Source organism: Bos taurus, chromosome 8 (assembly GCF_002263795.3).
Source record: "Bos taurus isolate L1 Dominette 01449 registration number 42190680 breed Hereford chromosome 8, ARS-UCD2.0, whole genome shotgun sequence".
Taxonomy (NCBI): Eukaryota; Metazoa; Chordata; class Mammalia; order Artiodactyla; family Bovidae; genus Bos; species Bos taurus.
The window spans coordinates 40,206,078-40,229,912 of record NC_037335.1 but is presented as its reverse complement, the minus strand read 5'-3'; the positions used below and the strand labels follow the sequence as shown (position 1 = coordinate 40,229,912).

Here is a 23,835-nt window from a genome sequence, read left to right as displayed (position 1 = left end):
ATATATATAGTTCACATAATATATATCATTTGAAAGGCTTTATATACTTACATGTTATGAGTTACAGACAAGTACACAAATCCTATAAAATTCATTTATCCTTATTAATAAAATATCATTTATAAAATCTCTTGCTTTTTAGGGGCTTCCCTGATAGCTCAGCTGCCTGCAGTGTGGGAGACCTGGGTTCGACCCCTGGGTTGAGAAGATCCTCTCACTTTTTAAAGTTTCTCTTTTCTTCACATTTGATTGTGTTTATATGGATTCTCTTCATGATTATATATATGTGTCAGCTCCCTAAAAGCATAAACATAAATGTAATATATGTGTGCATGTATCATAGAATGCCTAGCATTGTACCTTGCCCTGTAAATGCTGTGCTACACAGCTGTAAATGCTGTGATTGAATTGCAATCACAAATATACTGAGATTTAAGGCTGTATCTTGTTCACCTTTGACTCCCTAGTAGCTAGTACAATATCATGTTGGAAACAGAAAACATCAGTTGATTTTTTTTGACAGCACTAGAAACATAAAGAAGCTCTTAAAAATACAATCAGAAAATGTAAAAAGAATTTTATTTAGAAAGACATCTATTTTGTCATGTAAAGTGTATATGGAGCTTACAGAAAAGGGATTTAAGAGGAAAGGCTAGAATCAAAAATATAAAGAGTACACATATGCCAAGTAGTTTAAGGGCTGCAAAAAGGAGATCCTCTTCCTTCTTCACACTGCACTTCTCTACCCACCCACAAACAAGTTCTACCATAAATGATGTCTTTCTTTGTCTTAAGGAATTGACCCAATTAAAAAATACACAGCTCTGACAATTATGATACTTTTAATCAGTTGATCATCTCTTTTGCTAAAAGCAAACTTAGATTTATGTCAGTGGGTTTGGGGGACACTGCCTGGTAGCAGCCATCTGGAAGTTGTGGGGACATTCTGGGTTGTTACCATTATTGGCATTCAGTGCTGAAGGGATGCCACACAATAAAAAATTATCCAAGATGATTTTCAAGTGTCTCAACAAAGGTTCATGTAGGTAAAAACCTGTTAATAATCATCTGAGTTTAGAACCTAAGTCAATTTTATTTTCATAATTCTTATTTATACTTAATTATCTAAAATAAAATGATAGTGAAAATCAAGTGAATTATCATTTTGATAGAAATTCTATGAAGTATTGTCCACCATTTCATGACATCCTATCACTGAAAGCAAACAACTAGGTATCTGAGTCACCAGTACAACAAATACAATTCTAAATCATCAGAATTCTAACTAATTTCACTTTTAGGTCCAAGCTTATCTACTTCATGATGTCTTTTAGTGTAGGTGTGCTTGAATAGTTTCATATTTAAATGCAATTTATTTTATTATAAATTGTTTTCATTTTCCTTGTACTTTAGTTATAAAATTGTATCAAATTTTTAAAATTATATGCATAGGTAGACAATACTGTTAATGAATTTTGTTTGAGAATAATAAAGAAGTTAATAAAAAGTAGGGCTATGAAATGCAGGTTCAGATGGAGATGGAGGGCAGGACGAGAGAAGCAAAAGAATATCTGGTGGGAACATGACACTGAGAAGAAAGACCAGGATGTGGGGACTGGTCCTTTCAACAAGCCACTGAGAGTACGTGGTTCCTTGGTGAATGCTTAAAGATGAAACGTCTTTGTTTAATCCTTTTTTTTTAGGTAAAAATGTCACACCAGTGTTTGCCATAGCTTGAAGGAGTTGGCCAGATGCATGGAAGGAAAAGAGAAACTGGAGTAAGAGACATCTACATTCAAACCCTGATTCTGTCTCTTATAATTCATGTAAACTTGAGCAAATAATTTCACTTCTCTGAATGTCTATTTCCACATTTGTAAAATGGGGGTAATAGAAAAAGGCCTTACAGTTTGGCTCTGCTGAATCTTAGAGCCTGTTACCATCTCTTCGATACCATGAGCCTTCAGCAGATGTTAATTCCACAACTCAGCCATAAAAAAGAATGAAATAATGCCATTTGCAACAACATGCATGCAACTAGAGATTATCATACCAAGTGAAGTAAGTGAGAAAGAGAAAGACAAATACCATATGTATTACATGTGGAATCTAAACTATGACACATATGAACCTATCTATGAAACAGAAACAGAATCAGGGACATATATAATAGACTTGTGGTTGCCAAGTGGGAGGAAGGTGGGAGAGAGGTGGATTGGGAATTCGGGATTAGCAGATGCAAACCGGTATATACAGAATGGATAAACAAAAATGTCCTACTGCATAGCACAGTGAACTATATTCAGTATCCTGTGATAACCATAATAGAAAATATATGAAAAACAATGTACAAATATATATAACTGAGTCACTTTGTTGTAGAGCAGTAATTAATACAACACAGTAATTCAACTATACTTCAATAAAAAATAAATTAAATAATTAAAAAAAAAACCCAAAGGTTAATTCCTACCCAACTGCTTCTAGATGTTACATAATTTCTAGTGCTTCTTGAAAGAGAGAAAAGTCCAGACAATAATATGCTTAGTTATCTACAGCTTTCCAGGTGGAACAGTGGTAAAGAATCCACCTGCCAATGTAGGAGATTTAAGAGACACTGGTTCTGCCTATGTTCTCCTCTAAGAGTTTTATAGTTTCTGGTCTTGTGTTTATATCTTTAATCCATTTTGAGTTTATTTTTGTGTATGGTGTTAGAAAGTGTTCTAGTTTCATTCTTTGGTGTTAGAAAGTGTTCTAGTTTCATTCTTTTACAAGTGGTTGACCAGTTTTCCCAGCACCACTTGTTAAAGAGATTGTCTTTTCTCCATTGTATATTCTTGCCTCCTTTGTCAAAGATAAGGTGTCCATAAGTGTGGGTTTATCTCTGGGCTTTCTATTTTGTTTCATTAATCTATATTTCTGTCTTTGTGTCAGTACCATACTGTCTTGATGACTGTGGCTTTGTAGTAGAGCCTGAAGTCAGGCAGGTTGATTCCTCCAGTTCCATTCTTCTTTCTCAAGATAGCTTTGGCTATTCGAGGTTTTTTGTATTTCCATTCAAATTGTGAAATTATTTGTTCTAGCTCTGTGAAAAATACCATTGGTAGCTTGATAGGGATTGCATTGAATCTATAGATTACTTTGGGTAGTATACTCCTTTTCACTATATTGATTCTTCCAATCCATGAACAAGGTATATTTCTCCATCTATTTGTGTCCTCTTTGATTTCTTTCATCAGTGTTTTATAGTTTTCTATATATAGGTCTTTAGTTTCTTTAGGTAGATATATTCCTAAGTATTTTATTATTTTCATTGCAATGGTGAATGGAATTGTTTCCTTAATTTCTTAGAACAGTCTTTTGGACTCTGTGGCGGAGGGGGGGGGGATGATTTGGGAGAATGACATTAAAACATGTATAATATCATATAAGGAATGAATCGTCAGTCCAGGTTTGATGCAGGATATAGGAAGCTTGGGGCTGCTGCACTGGGACGACCCAGAGGGATAGTATGGGGAGGGAGGTGGGAGGGTGGTTCAGGATGGGGAACACATGTACACCCATGGCAGATGCATGTTGATGTATGGCAAAACCAATACAATATTGTAAAGTAAAAAAAAAAGAGAGACACTGGTTCAATCCCTGGGTCAGGAAGAGCCACTGGAGCAGGAAATAGCAACTTGTTTCAGTATCCTTGCCTAGAAATTCCATGGAAAGAGGAGCCTGGTGGGCTACAGCCCATGGGGTCACAGAGTCAGACACCACTGAGAGACTGAGCGCACACACACATAACAAATTACCAGCAACTTAAAAGCTTAAATAACATACATATATTATCTCAGTTTCTGTGCTTCAGGAATCTGAATATGGTTGGAGTGGGTCCTTTGTTTCAAGGTCTCTCACAAGCTTGCAATCAAAGTGTCAGTGAGAGATAGAGTCTCATCTGAATGTTCAGCTGTGGAAGGATCTACTTCAAATCTTATATAGCTGTTGGTAGAATTCAGTTTCCAGACAGTTGACAGACTGAGGACTCAGTTCTTCACTGTTTTTTTGGCCAGAGCCCCTTCTCTGTTACTTGCAACATGGGCCTATCCAAAATCGCAGCATTCTTCATCAAAGATACAAACCAAGAAAACAATTAAGAGAGTCTGCAAGCAGGACAACAGTGAAACCTTTTGTAACTTAATGATAGATGTGACATTTTATCACCTTTATCATGGTTAGAAGCAAGTCCCTACATCCAGTCAGTACTCTGTGGCTGCTGCTGCTGCTGCTGCTGCTGCTGCTGCTAAGTCATTTCAGTCATATCCAACTCTGTGCGACCCCATAGATGGCAGCCCACCAGGCTCCTCCATCCCTGGGATTCTCTAGGCAAGAACACTGGAGTGGGTTGCCATTTCCTTCTCCAATGCATGAAAGTGAAAACTGAAAGTGAAGTTCCTCAGTTGTGTCCAACTCTTCGCGACCCCATGGACTGCAGCCTACGTGGCTATTACCCAAGGACATGAATTCCAGGAGATGGGAATGATCAAGGCCCATCTTAGATTCTGCCTGTCACAATAATGTATAGATAATTGTACAGAAATTGCTTCTATGTATGTGGGGAAATTACCTGGGCCAAATATGTAAGAAAATACACTTTCAACACCCTATCCATGTACTCCAACTTTTAAAATATTTAATTCATTGATTAATCTCATATGTTTTGTGCCTGACAGATTCCTAATAAAACTGGCATAAAACTTGCATATACGCCAAGAGTATTCAAATCATGAATAAATACTCTCTTAACATATAACCCAAGGCAACAAGAAATAGCTATGCTGAAAATTTGCTGCACTGTTCAAGGTGATTTCAAATAGAAATCACAGGTCTGAGCATCTGAACCCTGGCAATCTTCACCTTCAATAAACTCTCAATGGAACATAAATATAAATGCTTAACAGATCAACTATTACATGCTCTTTCTTAATTCCCACATCCAGGATTGAAAATCTAGGTAACATTAAAAAAATGAGTTACCTTATAAACTTTAGTGGCCTCTACTGAAAAGTAATACAAAGTATCACAATGATAATCACAGTTTAGTAGTTTATCTTTTAAGTAGAAAAATAATTTTTAAAAATAACTTTCCTTAGAATTAACTTTTGCCGGTGGCCATACTTCCAAAATCTTCTCCCTTACTTTGGAATCATGCCAGCTAAAGGACACCATTTACATGATACCTTTGGAAACATCACTGTTATTTGAAGCTTATCCCCAAACCACCTTTATTTAGGAGACTAAGTCTTAGGTATCACTCAATCTACATGTTCCTTTTCTGAGTAGATGGGACCCATGTTCATTCCATGAGTCTCTCCCTAACCCAACCAGACCTGACACAAGCTGGACCAACCAGACTCTCCTTCTTTCCAAGGAACCTAAAAACGGGATAGAGAAACACTACCCAGCAGACTCACAGCACAGAAGTTCTGAGTACATGCTTAGTTAGGGCTAGGGAAGAAAGTCATGTTGAGACCATACACATCAGGATGGTTAATTTTATGGGTCAGCCTAATTGGGCCATGGGGTGAACAGATATTTGGTCAAACATTATTCTGAGTACGTCTGTGAAGTATTTCTAGATGAGATTAAAATTTGAAATAGCAGACTGAGTTAAGGAGACTGCCCTCCCCAGTGTAGGTGGGCCTATTCCAATCAGTTGAAGGTATACATAGAACAAAAAATGAATCTTCCTGCAATCAAGGAAGAACTTTTCTTGCCTGACAGCTTTAGCTGGGACCTTGGTATCTTCCCATCTTTGGACTCAAACTGAAACATTTACTCTAATTGAATCTCCAGGCTGCCTGTTTTTGAACTAGCACTTATACCACAGGCTTTCCTGGTTCTCAGGCCTTCATACTTGGACTAGAACTAAACCGTCAGCCCTTCTGGGTACTCAGCTTGCCAACTGAAGATTTTGGTACATCTCTGCCTACCTAATAGCAAAATTCCTTATAATAAATTGTGTGTGTGTGTGTGTGTGTGTGTGTGTGCTTAGTTGCTCAGTCGTGTCCAACTGTTTGTGACCCCATGGATTGTAGCCTGCCAGGCTCCTTCATCCATGGGGATTCTCCAGGCAAGAATACTGGAGTGGGTTGCCATCCCCTCCTCCAGGAGACCATCCCAACCTAGGGATCAAACCAAGGTCCCCCATACTGCAGGTGGATTCTTTACCATCTGAGGCACCAGGAAAGCCCATGAATACTGGAGTGGGTATCCTATCCCTTCTCCAGGAGATCTTCCTGACCCAGGTATTGAACCATGTTGTCCTGCATTGTAAGCATATTCTTTTTACCAGCTGAGCTACCAAGGAAGACTGTAGTTCTACTTTTGGTTCTATTTTTCTGGAGAACCCTGACTAATACAGACACCAAAAAAATAATACAGGACAGCAATCTTCAGGAGAAGAATGAAGTAATGTTCAAAAGGAAGTCACAGCGATAAAAGATCACATTGCCCAGGGAGAAGGAGTATGGAGAAGTAGCTTGTTCTTATAGCCTTCAGATGATCTGATAGTTCATCTTCTTCTGAAGTGAAGGTAAGTGACAGTTGCTCAGTCGTGTCCAACTCCCTGCAACCCCATGGACTGTACCCGCCAGGCCTGTCTGTCCATGGGATTCTCCACACAAGAACACTGGAGTGGGTTGCCATTTCATCTTCTTCTGGGGTGCCATGAAACACCCTTGGTTCTTTACAATAAATCCCTTTTTACATGAGCTAGCACAGTGGATTTCAGCTACCTGAAACCAATAAGAGTCTTCAGTAAGATACTTGGTGAATAACTGCACTTGCCAGAAATCCCTGGTCTCCAGCTTGGCCCCTATAACCTGACTCATCCCAATAGAACATAGTAGGATGGTTAAGACCCAAGGCACGGGGTTCAAACAGTACCTAAATTCAATTCCCACATGGGCCACATACTAGCCATGTGATGGCTGCTAGATTACCTCTTCAAACCTTAGTTTTCTTAAATCTTAATGACACATAGCGTTGTTACAAGGATTAAAAAGAAACTGAACTCCAGGGCCATCATGTTAGGGCTTCTGGATTGTTCTCCAGTTGTATTGGCCCAGCAGCTCTGCTCAGCGCAGCAGCTATCCCAGAAGGGTTCAGGAAAATTAGCCATTATTGTATCTTTCTTTTTTATATCACCTTGCCTACCTGATTGCCACCAAAACTACTATCTTAATCAAGTAAGGAGGGGCACTTTTAACACAAATTAACATAAGCACTTGCAAAATTTGCTTGATAGTGGTTTTCTGTTTCATCTCACTGTTCTTTTCAAAATAAATATATACCAGATATTACACTACTCATAGTAGAAATTATGATAGATATGTCTTTCAGGAAACTGTACTCAATTGCCAAGGATCTAGTCTGTTAGGGCAAACTCTGTACCAAAAAAAGCAGAACATCCTATACAAGTACTTAGGGCTGTGAAGTCAGTGAGGCAGGGGCTACAATACCCATACGTTCTTGGTCAACTTTCTTAATCATTCTAAGCCTCTCTTTTCTCATGTTTTCAATGGGGATACTCCATAGAGCTGGGAAGGATTAAAGTCAAATACGTAAAGCTAAGCATAGTTATACAAAATGCTAAATAATTGATAGCTCACTTATTTTCAATCCTGTAACAACTAGAAACTAATATATTCTACATAATAATATACTAATAATCACTCAATAGCCCCAAGAAAGAACTTTGAAAAAATAACTTAAAATGGGGCTAATCCTATCAAGTAGGTTGAACTACTTTACCTTAAAGCAGTTGAGTAAGATGCTGAGTCTAAACACAATAAGACTTCCCCCTAAATGTATAGTGACACTGCCTTCATTCCAGTTTATCCAGGATAGTCAGGCATAATTATCAATAGGGCTCCGTTTCACTTTTGAAAGTGTTCTGGTTTGGATAATAAATTATATGATCACTCTATCTAGAGTAAAATCTTTAGATGGAAGACAAGTTTAAAAGCTATTATCTCATCTCAGTTCAGTTCAGTTCAGTCGCTCAGTCGTGTCCGACTCTTTGCGACTCCATGAATTGCAGCACACCAGGCCTCCCTGTCCATCACCAACTGTCAGAGTTCACCCAAACTCATGTCCATTGAGTCGGTGATGCCATCCAGCCATCTCTTCCTCTGTTGTCCCCTTCTCCTCCTGCCCCCAATCCTTCCCAGCATCAGTGTCTTTACCAATGAGTCAACTCTTCATATGAGGTGGACAAAGTATTGGAGTTTCAGCCTCAGCATCAGTCCTTCCAATGAACACCCAGGACTGGTCTTCTTTAGGATGGACTGGTTGGATCTCCTTGCAATCCAAGGGACTCTCAAGGGTCTTCTCCAGCACCACAGTTCAAAAGCATCAATTCTTTGGCACTCAGATTTCTTCACAGTCCAACTCTCACATCCATACATGACCACTGGAAAAACCATAGCCTTGACTAGATGGACCTTTGTTGGCAAAGTAATATCTCTGCTTTTGAATATGCTATCTAGGTTGGTCATAACTTTCCTTCCAAGGAGTAAGCATCTTTTAATTTCATGGCTGCAATCACCATCTCAAGGTTTGGTTATTGCGTTTTAATTTTTTTCTCTCTAGCTTTGAGGCAAACTGTGAAAACAGAATTTAGGGTTCTCAGCCACACAACAAGTAGCTTTTCAAACTGCCTAGACTTGGAATTTATGACTAAGCTAATGCCCATTACTTCAAAGGACAAATCCATGAATGAATTGGTATCGGGGTGAGGCCATCCCATTCAGCAACAAGTGCTGTGGATTATGGAGATTCGTGTGCTGTGCTGTGCTTAGTCAGGTCCCACCAGGCTCCACTGTCCATGGGTATTCTCCAGGCAAGAATACTGGAGTGGGCTGCCATGCCCACCTCCAGGGGATCTTCCCAACTCAGGGATCAAACGCAGGTCTCCCGCACTGCAGGCGGATTCTTCACTGCCTGAGCCACCAGGGAAGCCCAATAATACTGGAGTAGGTAGTCTATCCCTTCTCCAGGGGATCTTCCTGACCCAGGAATCGAACTGGAGTCTCCTGCATTGCAGGCAGATTCTTTACCAGCTGAGCTACCAGGGAAGCCCCATGGAGATCCATACTGCCCTTATAATAAGGGAAGAACACTACTTTACATGTCTCTGGAAGTTGACAGTGTGAAATATATTCTCATATTTAACATCAAATTTAAGTCTCAGGAGCAAACATCTTTTCTCTTCCACAATTTCATGTGTGCCTGAGATTTCCACACAAGTGGGTAACCACTTGGGAAACCCATACGTGCAGCTCACAAGTTGTCTGATGCTCACTTCTCCCTACCCATAATCCTCAGTTCCTGCCTTCCTCAATTCTTGACTTGTGCTTTCCATCCACTCCCAAGGACTTGATAATGAGGTTTTTGACCTTCTTCTCCCATTCTGAACCCTGCCCTTCACCTCCATCCCACTCTTGGGCCATGATGCCCAGGTTTGCTTATCATCTGCATGAAACCAAAGCCAAAGATGAGAGGTGTTCTGGACACATTCCTACTCAAAGACATGTTGCCAGGTCTGCCCTTAACCTAGACCCAGCCCATTTGGAAAGGGGCATAAGACATCACCCTCATTTTACAGATGAGGAAACTGAGGCAAGGAGGTCTAGTGACTTGCCCAACGTCACATACCAGCAAAACATGAACGAGAGAGAGATGTGGGTCTTCTGATCATGCCCATGCTCTTTCTCTTATATTTATACTCACGCTCAATCGATAAGTCCTGCCTGAATCTTTTGCAACCAATTGCAGTCCTCCAGGCTCCTCTGTCCATGGGATTTCCAGGCAAGAATATTGGAGTGGGTTGCTATTTCCTTCTCCATCTCTTATACTAAAGCTTGTCAAATTTCAATGAGCATAACTTACAAGGACCAAAACGAAAATGCTGGATTCCTTGTCCAAAGAGCAGGAAAATAGCATTTTCCTTTCTTCTCCCATCTTTTGACTTACCATGATATTTTTTATTTGCCATTTAACACTGTGCTGCTTTCATACAGGGATGCCGACAGAGAAACAGGCCTTCAAAGGTGCCCAAAGCATCACTCATGATTGAGCACATGGGGCATTCGTATCTGACCTTGACGTCACCATACCAATGTTCAAGGTCCCTGCCGAGGGCACAGGGCAGTAGTGGATGCTGAGTGGGGCAGGGGAGCCAGTGGCCATCCTGGAAAGCTGTGGAACTACAGATGTTTGAACTAAGACTTCAAGTCCGCTTCCCTCACAAGTTTCAGTGTCCCACCAGATTTCACTCACAAAATATAATTTCAAAGATAAAATTAGCAAGAATGTCAAGTCAGTCACCACAGAGCATTATACCCCAAGCATGGGGCACCCCTTTTGAGACAGGGCTTTGTGCAGTCACCTTTTAGCCAAGGGGATCTGGGAATCTTATTGATGATCTGAGGATCTTATTAAAACGCAAGATCCAACTCAGTAGATCTGGGGGAGTCTTGAGACTGGGCATTTCTAACCACCTCCCAGAAGATGCTAATGCTGTTGGCCTCATAGTATCCTTGACTAACAAGATCCTCTTCCACAAGTCTCATTTTTTAACTTGTTTATTATATCAGGTCCAATTACAGAAATTCTATTTCTTTCATTATCCAAATAATGCAGCCATGAAAATAGGTATTAAATATAAGTCACCATCCATTGTATCCTTAAAACATGACACATCAGAAGGAGCAAATCTATTAATGTATTTATGATATCCTCTGGCCTGGGTTTAAAGACTTCATGCTTGTACATATACTGATGTCACTCAGGTACCCATCATGTAAAGGCTGCCTGATGTCTCTTGGGTAGACAATGCCCCCACTGCTCAGAAGGACCGGTTGTTGAAAATTGTCAAGTACAATTTTCTAAAACAGGAGCAAGGGCCCAGAGCCTCAGCTCATGGATAGAAATGACCACTGAACAGTTTTGAGTTTATAAAGGTATACCTACTATTTCAGGAATAGCATTAATCTTAGATTCTAATGGATAAAATAGGCAAGATTTCTCAGCACTCTTGTAACAGGAGCTCTCAGACTGCGGAGTCCTATTCAATGTCAATCCATGCAGCACATGAAAAATGAGATCTCTAGAAAAATGAGCCTCAGTCTCTTCATCCCTAAAATGGGACCAGTTACACTTACCTTACCCTATGGGATGATGCCTTTCATCAAATCATACAAAATGGTCACTATCAAAGGTTATGAACTACAAAGTACTGTACAAATCCAAAGTTGTTGCAGTTTAGGGACTTCCTTGGCAGTCCAGTGGTTAAGACTCCATACTCCCAATGCAAGGGGCTCAGGTTTGATCCCTGGTCAGGGAACTAGATCTCACATGCCACAATGAAAGATCTCTCATGTAGCAACAAAAATCCTGCACACTGCCACTAAAACCCAGTGTAGTCAGATAAATTACAAAAGAAAAAAAAAGTGGTTGCTATTTAACAGCTTTAGAAAATGCTGTGGGTAACTAACACATGTAACATTTCAACTTCATGTCCCATAGCATTTGAGGTATACGTAGAGGGCAGGGGTGCTAAATGGAATATTCTTTTAAAGGTAGAATGTTATGAGACTGACAAACCACTTTTATAACTGGAATAAATCGTGTCTGCCATTCAGTAATACTTGGAAATCCATCATCAATTTGACTTATATCCAGCATCAATAAATCACACAAAGTGAACCCTGTGCAGCCCAAAGAGTAAACAAAACTAAACACTGTGTTTCACCTGCCTTTTTGGCAAGACAAAATGAAAATTCTGGTTACTTCAACTGAAATAAAGCCTTTGGTCTCTGACTGGTTTGGTTATTTTTGGAATCTTTTATGGAATATTAACTTTAATTGCTCTAATTCTGCAGGAAGCCACACTGGAAGTGCAAGGAAATATAACTGATTAAAAAGCAGATGTGAGGGGGAAAAATGTAACCACATATTTTGCCCCAACTTTCTTAAGCTAATATATCAACTATAACTCTTCAAAAATGCGGGATCCCCAGTTGCTATTCTTGCCCCAATTCTAACATGACTACATTTAACATGCTTCACCCATTGATGTTAGCAGATTTTTTTATTGTCTGTTATTTTACCAGGGATCAACATAAGTGAAGCAATGATATAGGGAAGTAGCTTTTTAAATCAGTGGCAGACTTTAAAATTTCTGATACAGCAGTGAGAGAAAAATATGAAGCTTGTTGATCTACTAAGAAATTAAGCCCTAACCTAAGCTCCAGATCATAACCAATTGAATTAGTAAACCATGGACAATAAAAATAAAACTTGATGTAGTATTTAAAATACACTAGTTTTTAGACCTCCCAGGCTCACACAACATATTTTCTTAGACGAGGTCTTTATAAGAGTCACCAACCTTAAGTGACATAAAAGAAGTTTTAAGTTCCAATTAGTTTGGTGTCCTTTGTTGATATTATTTTGCTTTTTCTGACCAACAATAATGAATAACCCACAAGCACTAATGAATAACTAACTCCCTTTGTCTCCAAGGACAGCAGAGCCCAACAAGAAATGTCAGAGGCCCTGAAGTAAAATAAAAAACCTTTACAATGAAAATCTTTCCAATTATATAGTCCTAGGGCTACTGCAAACTGTCATTAAGTATTTAAATAGCTGTGTCAAACACACTTACAGTGAGGATCATAAAACCAATTTCCCAGATGCTTTGAAAAATGCATTTCTCCAGTCTAATTACAGTCTGTAACTGTGAGAAGAAAGCAGCGAGAAGCACCACTATTGGCACACCGTTACTGGGGTTCTCTCCTCACCAATTATAGGAGGGTCAGAAAGCTGCCAGCTGCAGAATGTCCTCCACATTCAGTGACAAAGATCAGTATAAAAATTCTTATTTCAACACATTAAAATGTACATGTTTAATTACAGTAAGCAATCATTTTAAAAACAAATTTCATATCTTAGAAATACAAAGCTAAAGGTAAATTTTTCTTAGTTGTAGTACAGATAAAATAGAAATATACCCATGTTCCTAAAAATATACCCATGAACCAGCGTTCTTACTGACAGCTTTGCAGTGAGGAAGTGTGAGGAAGAACTCTGTGATGTTATATTTTAACTGGAACTCATTACCTTGTTCTGGTGTTATTTCCTCACTCTGTCCATAGAAAGGACCTAGAAGCAATGATATCCCAGAGCCAGTAAGAATACCCTTTCATCCAGTTTCCCAAATGGTTGATTCCAGGTCTGGGGCAGGGAAGTACAAATGAGGCTAGAATATTTTGTGTCTCAAAGTAAGGAAGAACTTAATGGGAACATGTCAAAAGGACATAAGAACTGACCCGAAGGGGCTTCCATCGGTCAAATCTGAGACAGTTTGACCATCAGAAAAAATAGTGATGGAAATGAGTTATAGCACAGTGAATTTTTTAAAAGAATAAATGAATCTGCAATGACACTAAAAGAGAAGGGAGAGAAGCTCTCCTTTCCAGAAGAAGACCAGCTAATAAACATAGAAGGAATGATAAAATTAGAAAGTAACCTTTATGCAATCAGCAACGTAATAACTGATTGAGACAAAGATCATCAATAAATCCTGTGAAAGGTTATTAAAGATACTCACATATGATTATTTGTTAATTTTGAAAAGTGTCCTTTACAATGTAGAGATCTAGTGACACCACCTTAGACAACCAAAAGCAGCATTACAGATACTAGGACAAATGACCATTTAGTGCCTTCTGGCATAACACAACAGGTGGTGCACAAATCACCGATGTAGCATTCTTGCCAAAAATGTTTAACCTGAACCCAGTTATGACAAAATGACCAGACTGAGCAGGTTGTGAGACAAGACAGCTGCCCTGAACTTTTAAAAATATTAACATATTTTTGTCATGAAAACCACACAAAAAGTCAGGGAGATTAGGTCATTCCAAATTAAAGGACACCAAAGAAATATGACAACCAAATTTAACCCAAACGCAGTGGATGATCTTTTATTAGATCCTAGATTTTTTTTTTAATGGCTACAAATAACACTGGATTATAAGGGGGAGGGAGTAATACCTTATATTATAAATCATGATTAAGTAAAATAAAATACATAATGAATATGAATATGAACTATATTTTAAGATATAACTGTTTATAAGTAATACTGTTGTATCAAAGCTAAATTTCTTGGTTATGATGAATGTATTTTAGGTATATAGCATGAAAGATACCTGCTTAGGAATTTAGGAGTAAAGGGTCACAAGGTCTGCAACTTACTTCCAAGTATTTCAGCTTACTTTAGAGATAAAGATGGAAAATGCCAAAAAGTAAAATACAATAGAAGGTAATACAAAATGAAATAAAAAAAAAATCCAACTTTTAAAGAAAGATATTTAGGAATGAATAATACGTTTTATTTAAGAGATTAGTTACCTATGAACGGAAGTAGTTGAATGCAGTTTCTGGAAAAGACAATGAAAAGAGGTAGATTCCAAAGGAGTAGAACCTTTTGTCTTTTCTAACAAAGACAGTTATGATCATGGGCCTGTCTTCCTCGAGCTTGTAACCATTAACAGCAGTCACCCACCCTTAACTGCTCTTTCTGTGGGAAAAATGAACTCCTATGACACAGGTTCCCAGATGCTCTCAGTTCATGGAATTCTTAGCGTCTCAGCAAATTTTTCATGGTGCCCCTAGGCCAAAAGGAACATCTAATAGTTCTGTTTATTAAGTAGTTAGGTGTCAATAACTTAATAGTATTTATGTACTAATAACTTATTATCTGTTTGAAAAATTACAAATTTTTAAAATCATTTTTATTTCGTTTTTAAATAACCACAATTATTAATGGGATGTGCATTTCAATCATGCCTTCTGCTGCTGCTGCTGCTGCTGCTAAGTCGCTTCAGTCGTGTCCGACTCTATGCGACCCCATAGATGGCAGCCCACCAGGCTCCCCCGTCCCTGGGATTCTCCAGGCAAGAACACTGGAGTGGGTTGCCATTTCCTTCTCCAATGCATGAAAGTGAAAAGTGAAAGTAAAAGTGAAGTCGCGTCCTCAAATCTTGGAATCAGATTGAACATCACCACCTTCACCTCCTATTTCACACTGATTTTCATTGAGCACTTGCTTTTGTTATTGTGGTAAAATATATGTAACATAAAATTTCCCATTTTAACCATTTTTAAGTGTACAGTTTAGTGGCTTTAACTATATTCACACTGTTGTACAACCATCACCAAGACCTATCTCCAGAACTTCCCAAACTGAAACCATGATCAACTTCCCAAACTGAAACCCTGTACCCATTAGTTAATAACTCCTCATTCTCTCCTTCCCTGGTCCACAGTAACCACCATTCTACTTTCTGTCTCTATGAATTTAATTATTGTAGGAACCTCATATGAGAAGAATCATACAATATTTGTCCTTCTCTGTCGGGCATATTTCATTAGCATAATGTCTTAAAGGTTTATCCATATTATAGCATATGTCATATTTCCTTCCATTTGAAGACTGAATAATATTCCATTGTATAAATATGACTATATCTGCTGCAGTCCATAGGGTCCCAAAGAGTCGGACATGACTGAGCGACTAAACTGAACTGATAGATATGACGCATTTTGTTTACCCATTCATTTACACTGATGGACACCTGAGTTACTTCTACCTTTGGCTATTGTGAAAAATGTTGCTCTGAACATAGATGTACAAACTACTTGCGTTTCTTAGTCACAACTACCAATTATGTAGTTTCTCAATTTACGATATCACCAAAAAGAACATACCGTAATCTAATGCTGAAACTGAACCTCCTCAAACTAGTGGTTTGCCTGCAGGGACGTCACATATCCCATGTCTCCTTCAAAATTTAAAATGTCTCATAGCTCTCTCTGAGTCTCCTGTGGTACCCCAGAGCACCTGGCACACCATTCGGGAACCACACTCTACAATGTTAAATCCATGGCTATTTGAGTTTTCATAGGAACAGAACTCAATCCTTAAGTAACATAAACATTAAAATCAAATTTATATTTCTCCTGAGGCTCCAACTGGAAATTTTTGAGTCTTCAAGTCAGATGTTTGTCTGTATGACAATCCCTAAGTAACTTATTCTATTGGCAATATATAGAAAGATAAATAGATATACCTCCTATTGGTTCTGTGTCTCTGAAAAACTCTAATACACCCACAGAGTCACAAGTTCTTTGGCACTTATCCTTCTGGATCATGACATTGTCAACAGTGCACGGGAAAGCAGTGGCAAAGTCAGGGGGAGATGTCAGTCTCAAGCTTATCACATCAACCCCAAGGTTAAATCCTTCCACAGATTGCCAGTACCCTCGAGATAGATCCAAACTCCTTAGTATGTCACTCATGACCCTTCACCTGGTTGCTGCTTATTCTTTTCCAGCCTCATCTCTTACCCAGGTCTCCACACCTCCCCTCAATGTGAAACCAGACAGAAGTCCACGAAATGGACTATGGTCTCTCCCCTCCAGGTTTTGAGCATGCTTTTCTCTCTACCCAGAGCAAATTCCAGATAGTCCCTGTCCCTTCACAGGCATGTGGATGTGCGCGCGCACACACACACACAAACACACACAGAGGACATACTCTCCTGTGATTGTAAAGTTAGCCCCTCATTCTTTAGGCATCTGTCCAGATACCCTACTCTTCTCCCAGATCCACCTTTCAAGCTCAGTCTGGGAACCCCTTCAAATGTTGCCCTATCTCCCTCAACCACGCTTTATTTTAAATGTTCATTTATTTTTCAATTCTCAACTCCCTAAGGGCCAGAACTATGTTTTATTGCCTATCACATCCCTAAAATTCATTTAAGAAGCTCTTCTTTATTTCTCCTTGCTATTCTCTGGAATTCTGCTTTCAGTTGTGTATCTTCCCCTTTCTCCCTTGCCTTTCACTTGTCTTCTTTCTAATTTATTTTTAAAGCCTCCTCAGACAACCACTTTGCTTTCTTGTATTTCTTTTTCTCTGGGATGGTTTTGGTCACTGCCTCCTGTACAATGTTATGAACCTCCGTCCATAGCGGTTTTCCCTACTTTCTTCACTTTAAGTCTGGATTTTGCAATAATGAGTTCATGATCTAAGCCACAGTCATCTCTAAAGGAAATCAACCCTAAATATTCATTGGAAGGACTTATGCTGAAGCTGAAGCTACAATACTTTGACCACCAGGTGCAAAAAGCCAACTGATTAGAAAAGACCCTGATGCTGGAAAAGATTGAAGGCAAAAGAAGAATAGGGCGGCAGAGGATGAGATGGTTACATAGCACCACCGACTCAATGGACATGAATTTGAGCAAACCCTGGGGAGAGAGGAGGACAGAGGAGCCTGGCATGCTGCAGTCCGTGGGCTCTCAAAGAGCTGGACACAACTTAGCAACTGAACAGCAACAAATCCCCCAAACAGTAGCTCACCCATAACATATGCTTAATAAATATTTGTAGAACAAATGACTGGATGATGTTCAAACAGTTCCAGATCACCATTCTCAGTTATTGGCTTAGTTTAGAAACTATCAACCAAGATTTGAAAGGGACACAACAAGCCACTCCTGGTAACATCCAGACCACTAGTGGTATCCAACCTGTAAGGTGAGGGAGAATAAAAATTCAGTTGTCCTCAACTCCTTACCCCTGTCCCTGCATGCCCCAATCATGCAGATCTAGAAAAGACACTGCAAGCTTGGAAGTTAAGCAAGGAGCCAGAAAATCAAAAAGAGGAGAATCAGGAAGCAGTGCTAATTTCTACATGAGTTCCACGATGAACTGGCCCTGAGAGTTTGTTATTCCTTAAGTACTTGAAACATTTTTTTTTATCAACTATGACTATAATTATAAACGCATCTAGTCACTATCAAAGTAATATTCTCAAACTCCTTATTGCCTGACAAGGCTTAAGTTACTTATTTTTTTCTAGACTTTAATTCCTTTGTCAGTTATTCAACAATAGCATACATCTCAGGAGTGTTGTGAGGAATAACTGAGACTATGCATTGGAACGCACTTAACACAATGCCTAACACATGCTAAGTTATTATATAATAAGCACAAGTTTTTAATATTATCACCACTATTTCCTGCAAGTCAGGATTTCAAACACAAATATATATAAAAGCAAGCTACAGTTCACTAGTCAAGCACGAGCTGAAAGACTGTACTGGGCCTCAACCCCTGTAAATACAAACACACGAGCTTGACATTAAGAAGCTCAGCTTGCCATGCCATGAACATAGCAACCCAACAATGGCAGAGCTATTCTGGATGCAGCCCCCAGGGAAAGTTTTCCTGTACTTACACTAGATATCGGTTAGCTCTGAGAAATAAAACAACTCAAAACAAACCTAGACCAAAATAAATAAGTAAAAAAGAAAAGAAAAAAAGTTACACATATGTTCAGGTTTTTTTAATCTATCCATTTATATCAACTTTTCCATACTCAGAAATACACAGACACTAAAACAAACAACTTTGGGGTTACCTGCCTGATATACACCATTATTCATCATAATTGGCTAAGTTATGAGCTAACTAGGTGAATAGCCACTTACAAGGCTGCTAGTAATTTTATTTGGTGGTATAAACACTTGGAGGGGGAAATGGAAATCCACTCCAGTATTCTTACTTGGAAAATCCCATGGACAGAGGAGCCTGGCAGGCTACAGTCCATAGGGTTGGGAAGAGGAAGACATGACTGAGAATGCACATGCATAAACACTGAGTATAGGCATTTAAAAATACATGGTAAAAATATCTAGAGGAAAATATAATCATGCTCTGCTATATAACAAAGCTATGCTTTGCATAATATACATGCTCCTTTTTCTAGCCCCGATACACATATCATTAGCAATATAACCTCGTTAACTCAACATCAGTTTCTAGACAGAGCAAGTCATTCAAATAATTTGTTATTCTCTGACAATTAATTCAAAATCTATGGTTAAAAAATAAAAGCTACTGGAGTATTACTCAGCCATTAAAAAGAATACATTTGAATCAGTTCTAATGAGGTGCATGAAACTGGAACCTATTATACAGAGTGAAGTAAGCCAGAAAGAAAAACACCAATACAGTATACTAACGCATATATATGGAATTTAGAAAGATGGTAACAATAACCCTGTGTACGAGACAGCAAAAGAGACACCGATGTATAGATCAGTCTTATGGACTCTGTGGGAGAGGGAGAGGGTGGGGAGAATTGGAAGAATAGCATTGAAACATGTATAATATCATGTATGAAACGAGTCACCAGTCCAGGTTCAATGCATGGTACTGGATGCTTGCAGCTGGTGCACTGGGAGGGAGGAGGGAGGAGGGTTCAGGATGGGGAATGTGGGTATACCTGTGGCGGATTCATTTCGATATTTGGCAAAACTAATACAATATTGTAAAGTTTAAAAATAAAATAAAATTTAAAAAAAATAAATAAAAGCTATGGTAATTCAAAATCTACTGAATTGGAAGCATTCTCTCTGCACTCATCTCTCTCAAATTGGCAAGTTTTTCGAGTTCTCCACAAGTACAGACATACATCTTTTCAATATACTCTTCTAGCTGCTTTCTCTATTGTCACTAGCTATGTTATAAAGATTATAGGTTTTGCTCTTAGAATATTTTATCATTTTATGTACCTGTTCCTCATTTTATTGGGTATTAAAATTTCTCCACTTTAAATCCTTTTCCTTCCAAACATCACCTTTCTTCTAGCATCCAACTAACATAATGACAGCTGCAGTCACCCATCTCCTCCATGGCCTGCAGAATCTAGCTCCTGGTAAGACAAGATGGAGCTCTGTGCATCCAGAGGGCAGGGTCTTGCTAAACATGCTCTTGTTTTCCTCTATGACACTTATGCTACCTCCCTGTTTTCAATCTTTCCATCTCATCTTCAACTGTTTCACAGTCCATGAAACAATACATTTACCACTGTGGTGCCCTCGTCCTCACACAAATGTACACATTCACATCCTTTCCTAGGAAGCTACATATCATTATGAGACTTTGACCTGACACTGAATCATGTATTTTTCCATAGGATTTGCTTGCAGAGAAGAGACAAGGAAGAGAAAAACAACAGTGTCCACTTTTAAAAGATCCCAGAAAGACAATCCTACCTTTCCCAGAATTTGGAGGAAAGGGGCTTCCAAACTGCTGCTGCTTTGGCTTTAATGTGTGTGGCCCTGACACGCCTCCAGCCTGGGTGACCTGGAAACGTGGCTTCCCACTGGTGAGCACTTGCCTCCGGGGGCTCAAGGCAGGCAGATGGATGGGGCTCTCATTCACGTTGCTCTGAGGAGCCATCCCTCCTCCTGAGGGCATCTTGAGATGGAGGCTGTTAGCAAGGCTTCCAATGGCAGAGCTTGTTGTGCTGCCACAGGATGAGGGGCCAGGAGTCCCCGAATGGGCTTGAATGGGAGGGATGTGTTGGCCACTGACCATCCCAGGCCCCTGTGGGGTTCCTGATGTCCGCTGGAGATTCATGCTGCATGACCTTCCATTCATTCTGAAAAAACCTGTAGCCAGGTTGGTCAAATATCCAATGACACTAATGATTCCTTTCAGGCAAAGTCCAATAAGTTATCCATGGTGTGGTTTATTAGCCTGTTTAAAAAAATAAATGCAGGCATTTTTAAAAGTAAAAAGGAAAATAAGTTACAATGAGTTTTCAACCTGTGTAGCATTCATATCAGGAAGCACTCAGCAAAACAGTCTTTCATGTAGAACATGGTTATCGAATACATGGTTCACTGGCAGGCACTCTCCCCTCCTGCATTCATGGTAGACATGGATTATGGATCACTGCATTGTTTTGTTTTGTTTGCCACTGAACCGTTCTCAATACAGTGCTCTTGGCAACTATAACCAATCTACTGGTGCCAGCTCGCAAAATGGAACTTACTTTGCTCCACTGCTACGGTGCATCCTGGGAAACCCAAATGCATCACCTTCATGAGCTGTAAGACTGCTGCCCAAAGGTTCCAGTAAACAAACAGAAAGATGATACAAACTCTAAATGCGATTGTGAGGACATTAACAAAGCAATTTTCTCATGGTTCCTAGATTAACAAAAGATTTTTTGAAATAGGCATGGGGATTTCATAAAGGCTTCATATATCTAAATATTTACAGCAGCATTAGAGTCTTAGTTCTATATTGATCCTGAGTTGATGGGGATGAAAATGTAATCAACATCACAATACTCTCACCTTTCAGTAAGATCCTAGAAAAGGATAAGGCTGTGTGAAATGCTCTACAGAGAACATAAGGACAAAACAACCCTTCTCAAGGTGAGTATGTTCGCCATGTACCACGCACGGTAAACTGATAGGAGTTCCACAAAGCTGCCATCTGCCATCCTACCACCCTTTTTCTCAAGTGGCAGAGGGAGAACCAAAAGCAGTGACGTGGCCACAGGACAGCATCATCCATCTGTGTGTCAGTACTCCCTGGTTACAAATCATTCAGAAAGGCTTTTTCCTCTCTTGATCTACAGTTCCCCAAAATGTATGTCATGCCATGACTAAGGACTAAGTGCCACTACTCCCAATAAATGACAGACTCAGTCACAATTTGAATTCTTTTAAGTAAACATGACAGTCATGGAAAGAAGCCAACGTTGGACAATACAGACTGGGTGCAAAGTAGTAACGGCCAGATATCCTCAGCTGGACGAGTCCTCCTTTTTTCTATGATCCAATGTCTTAGATGAATATTTCCAACTCAACTCCCAAAAGAATGTTCCATAAATCACTGAGCACAGGATATCAACCATGGTAAACTTTTTGTGAGGGGGTTTTCTTTTTTCTTTATCATTTTAGAAAATCAGAAATACAGGTATCCCTTGCTTTTCAAAAGTTCACTTTATGCCACATCACTTTCAGAAGATTTATCTTAGTAACCGTTTTCACTAACCAAAAGAAATTTGAGGAGGGATTTTCACTCTTAAGAAAAAAAAAGTGTACAAAAAACCTCGAATAGCCAAAGCTATCTTGAGAAAGAAGAATGGAACTGGAGGAATCAACCTGCCTGACTTCAGGCTCTATTACAAAGCCACAGTTATCAAGACAGTATGGTACTGGCACAAAGACAGAAATATTGATCAATGGAACAAAATAGAAAGCCCAGAGATAAATCCACGCACATATGGACACCTTATCTTTGACAAAGGAGGCAAGAATATACAATGGATTAAAGACAATCTCTTTAACAAGTGGTGCTGGGAAAACTGGTCAACCACTTGTAAAAGAATGAAACTAGACCACTTTCTAACACCATACACAAAAATAAACTCAAAATGGATTAAAGATCTCAATGTAAGACCAGAAACTATAAAACTCCTAGAGGAGAACATAGGCAAAACACTCTCTGACATACATCACAGCAGGATCCTCTATGACCCACCTCCCAGAATATTGGAAATAAAAGCAAAAATAAACAAATGGGACCTAATTAACCTTAAAAGCTTCTGCACAACAAAGGAAACTATTAGCAAGGTGAAAAGGCAGCCTTCAGAATGGGAGAAAATAATAGCAAATGAAGCAACTGACAAACAACTAATCTCAAAAATATACAAGCAACTCCTACAGCTCAACTCCAGAAAAATAAATGACCCAATCAAAAAATGGGCCAAAGAACTAAATAGACATTTCTCCAAAGAAGACATACAGATGGCTAACAAACACATGAAAAGATGCTCAACATCACTCATTATCAGAGAAATGCAAATCAAAACCACTATGAGGTACCATTTCACGCCAGTCAGAATGGCTGCAGTCCATAAGTCTACAAGCAATAAATGCTGGAGAGGGTGTGGAGAGAAGGGAACTCTCTTGCACTGTTGGTGGGAATGCCAACTAGTACAGCCACTATGGAGAACAGTGTGGAGATTCCTTAAAAAACTGGAAATAGAACTGCCTTATGATCCAGCAATCCCACTGCTGGGCATACACACCGAGGAAACCAGAAGGGAAAGAGACACGTGTACCCCAATGTTCATCGCAGCACTGTTTATAATAGCCAGGACATGGAAGCAACCTAGATGCCCATCAGCAGATGAATGGATAAGAAAGCTGTGGTACATATACACAATGGAGTATTACTCAGCCATTAAAAAGAATACATTTGAATCAGTTCTAATGAGATGGATGAAACTGGAACCTATTATACAGAGTGAAGTAAGCCAGAAAGAAAAACACCAATACAGTATACTAATGCATATATATGGAATTTAGAAAGATGGAAACAATAACCCTGTGTACGAGACAGCAAAAGAGACACCAATGTATAGATCAGTCTTATGGACTCTGTGGGAGAGGGAGAGGGTGGGGAGATTTGGGAAAATAGCATTGAAACATGTATAATATCATGTATGAAACAAGTCGCCAGTCCAGGTTCGATGCACGGTACTGGATGCTTGGGGCTGGTGCACTGGGACGACCCAGAGGGAGGGGAGGGGAGGGAGGAGGGTGGAGGGTTCAGGATGGGGAATGTGGGTATACCTGTGGTGGATTCATTTCGATATTTGGCAAAACTAATACAATATTGTAAAGTTTAAAAATAAAATAAAATTTAAAAAAAAAAAAAAGAAAAGAAACCTAAAAAAAAAAAAAAGAAAAAAAAAGTGAAAAACAAAAACATCATTCAGCATTTGTTCTGCAGGGGGCTATTACAGAAGCAGTCCTCATCCCGAGCAGTGAGATTGGTAGCATCATCTCCTTTCCCTAGGAACAATACTCAGCATCTCAACTTCAAGCCTCCATAGCATC

The 23,835-nt window shown here is 39.3% G+C and overlaps 1 protein-coding gene across 4 annotated transcripts in view; it reads right to left on the bottom strand.

Moving 5' to 3' along the window:
* GLIS3 (GLIS family zinc finger 3) overlaps positions 1 to 23,835 on the bottom strand; it is a 504,978-nt gene that overhangs the window by 468,058 nt on the left and 13,085 nt on the right. For 2 of the 4 annotated variants that reach the window (XM_024996131.2, XM_059889439.1), the window contains one exon: positions 20,185 to 20,671. The exons of the other annotated variants lie outside the window; for them this stretch is intronic. In XM_024996131.2, the coding sequence (XP_024851899.1) occupies positions 20,185 to 20,572 (388 nt within the window). In that variant the 5' untranslated portion in view covers positions 20,573 to 20,671. The remainder of the gene's footprint in view (positions 1 to 20,184; positions 20,672 to 23,835) is intronic. 4 annotated transcript variants of the gene reach the window in all.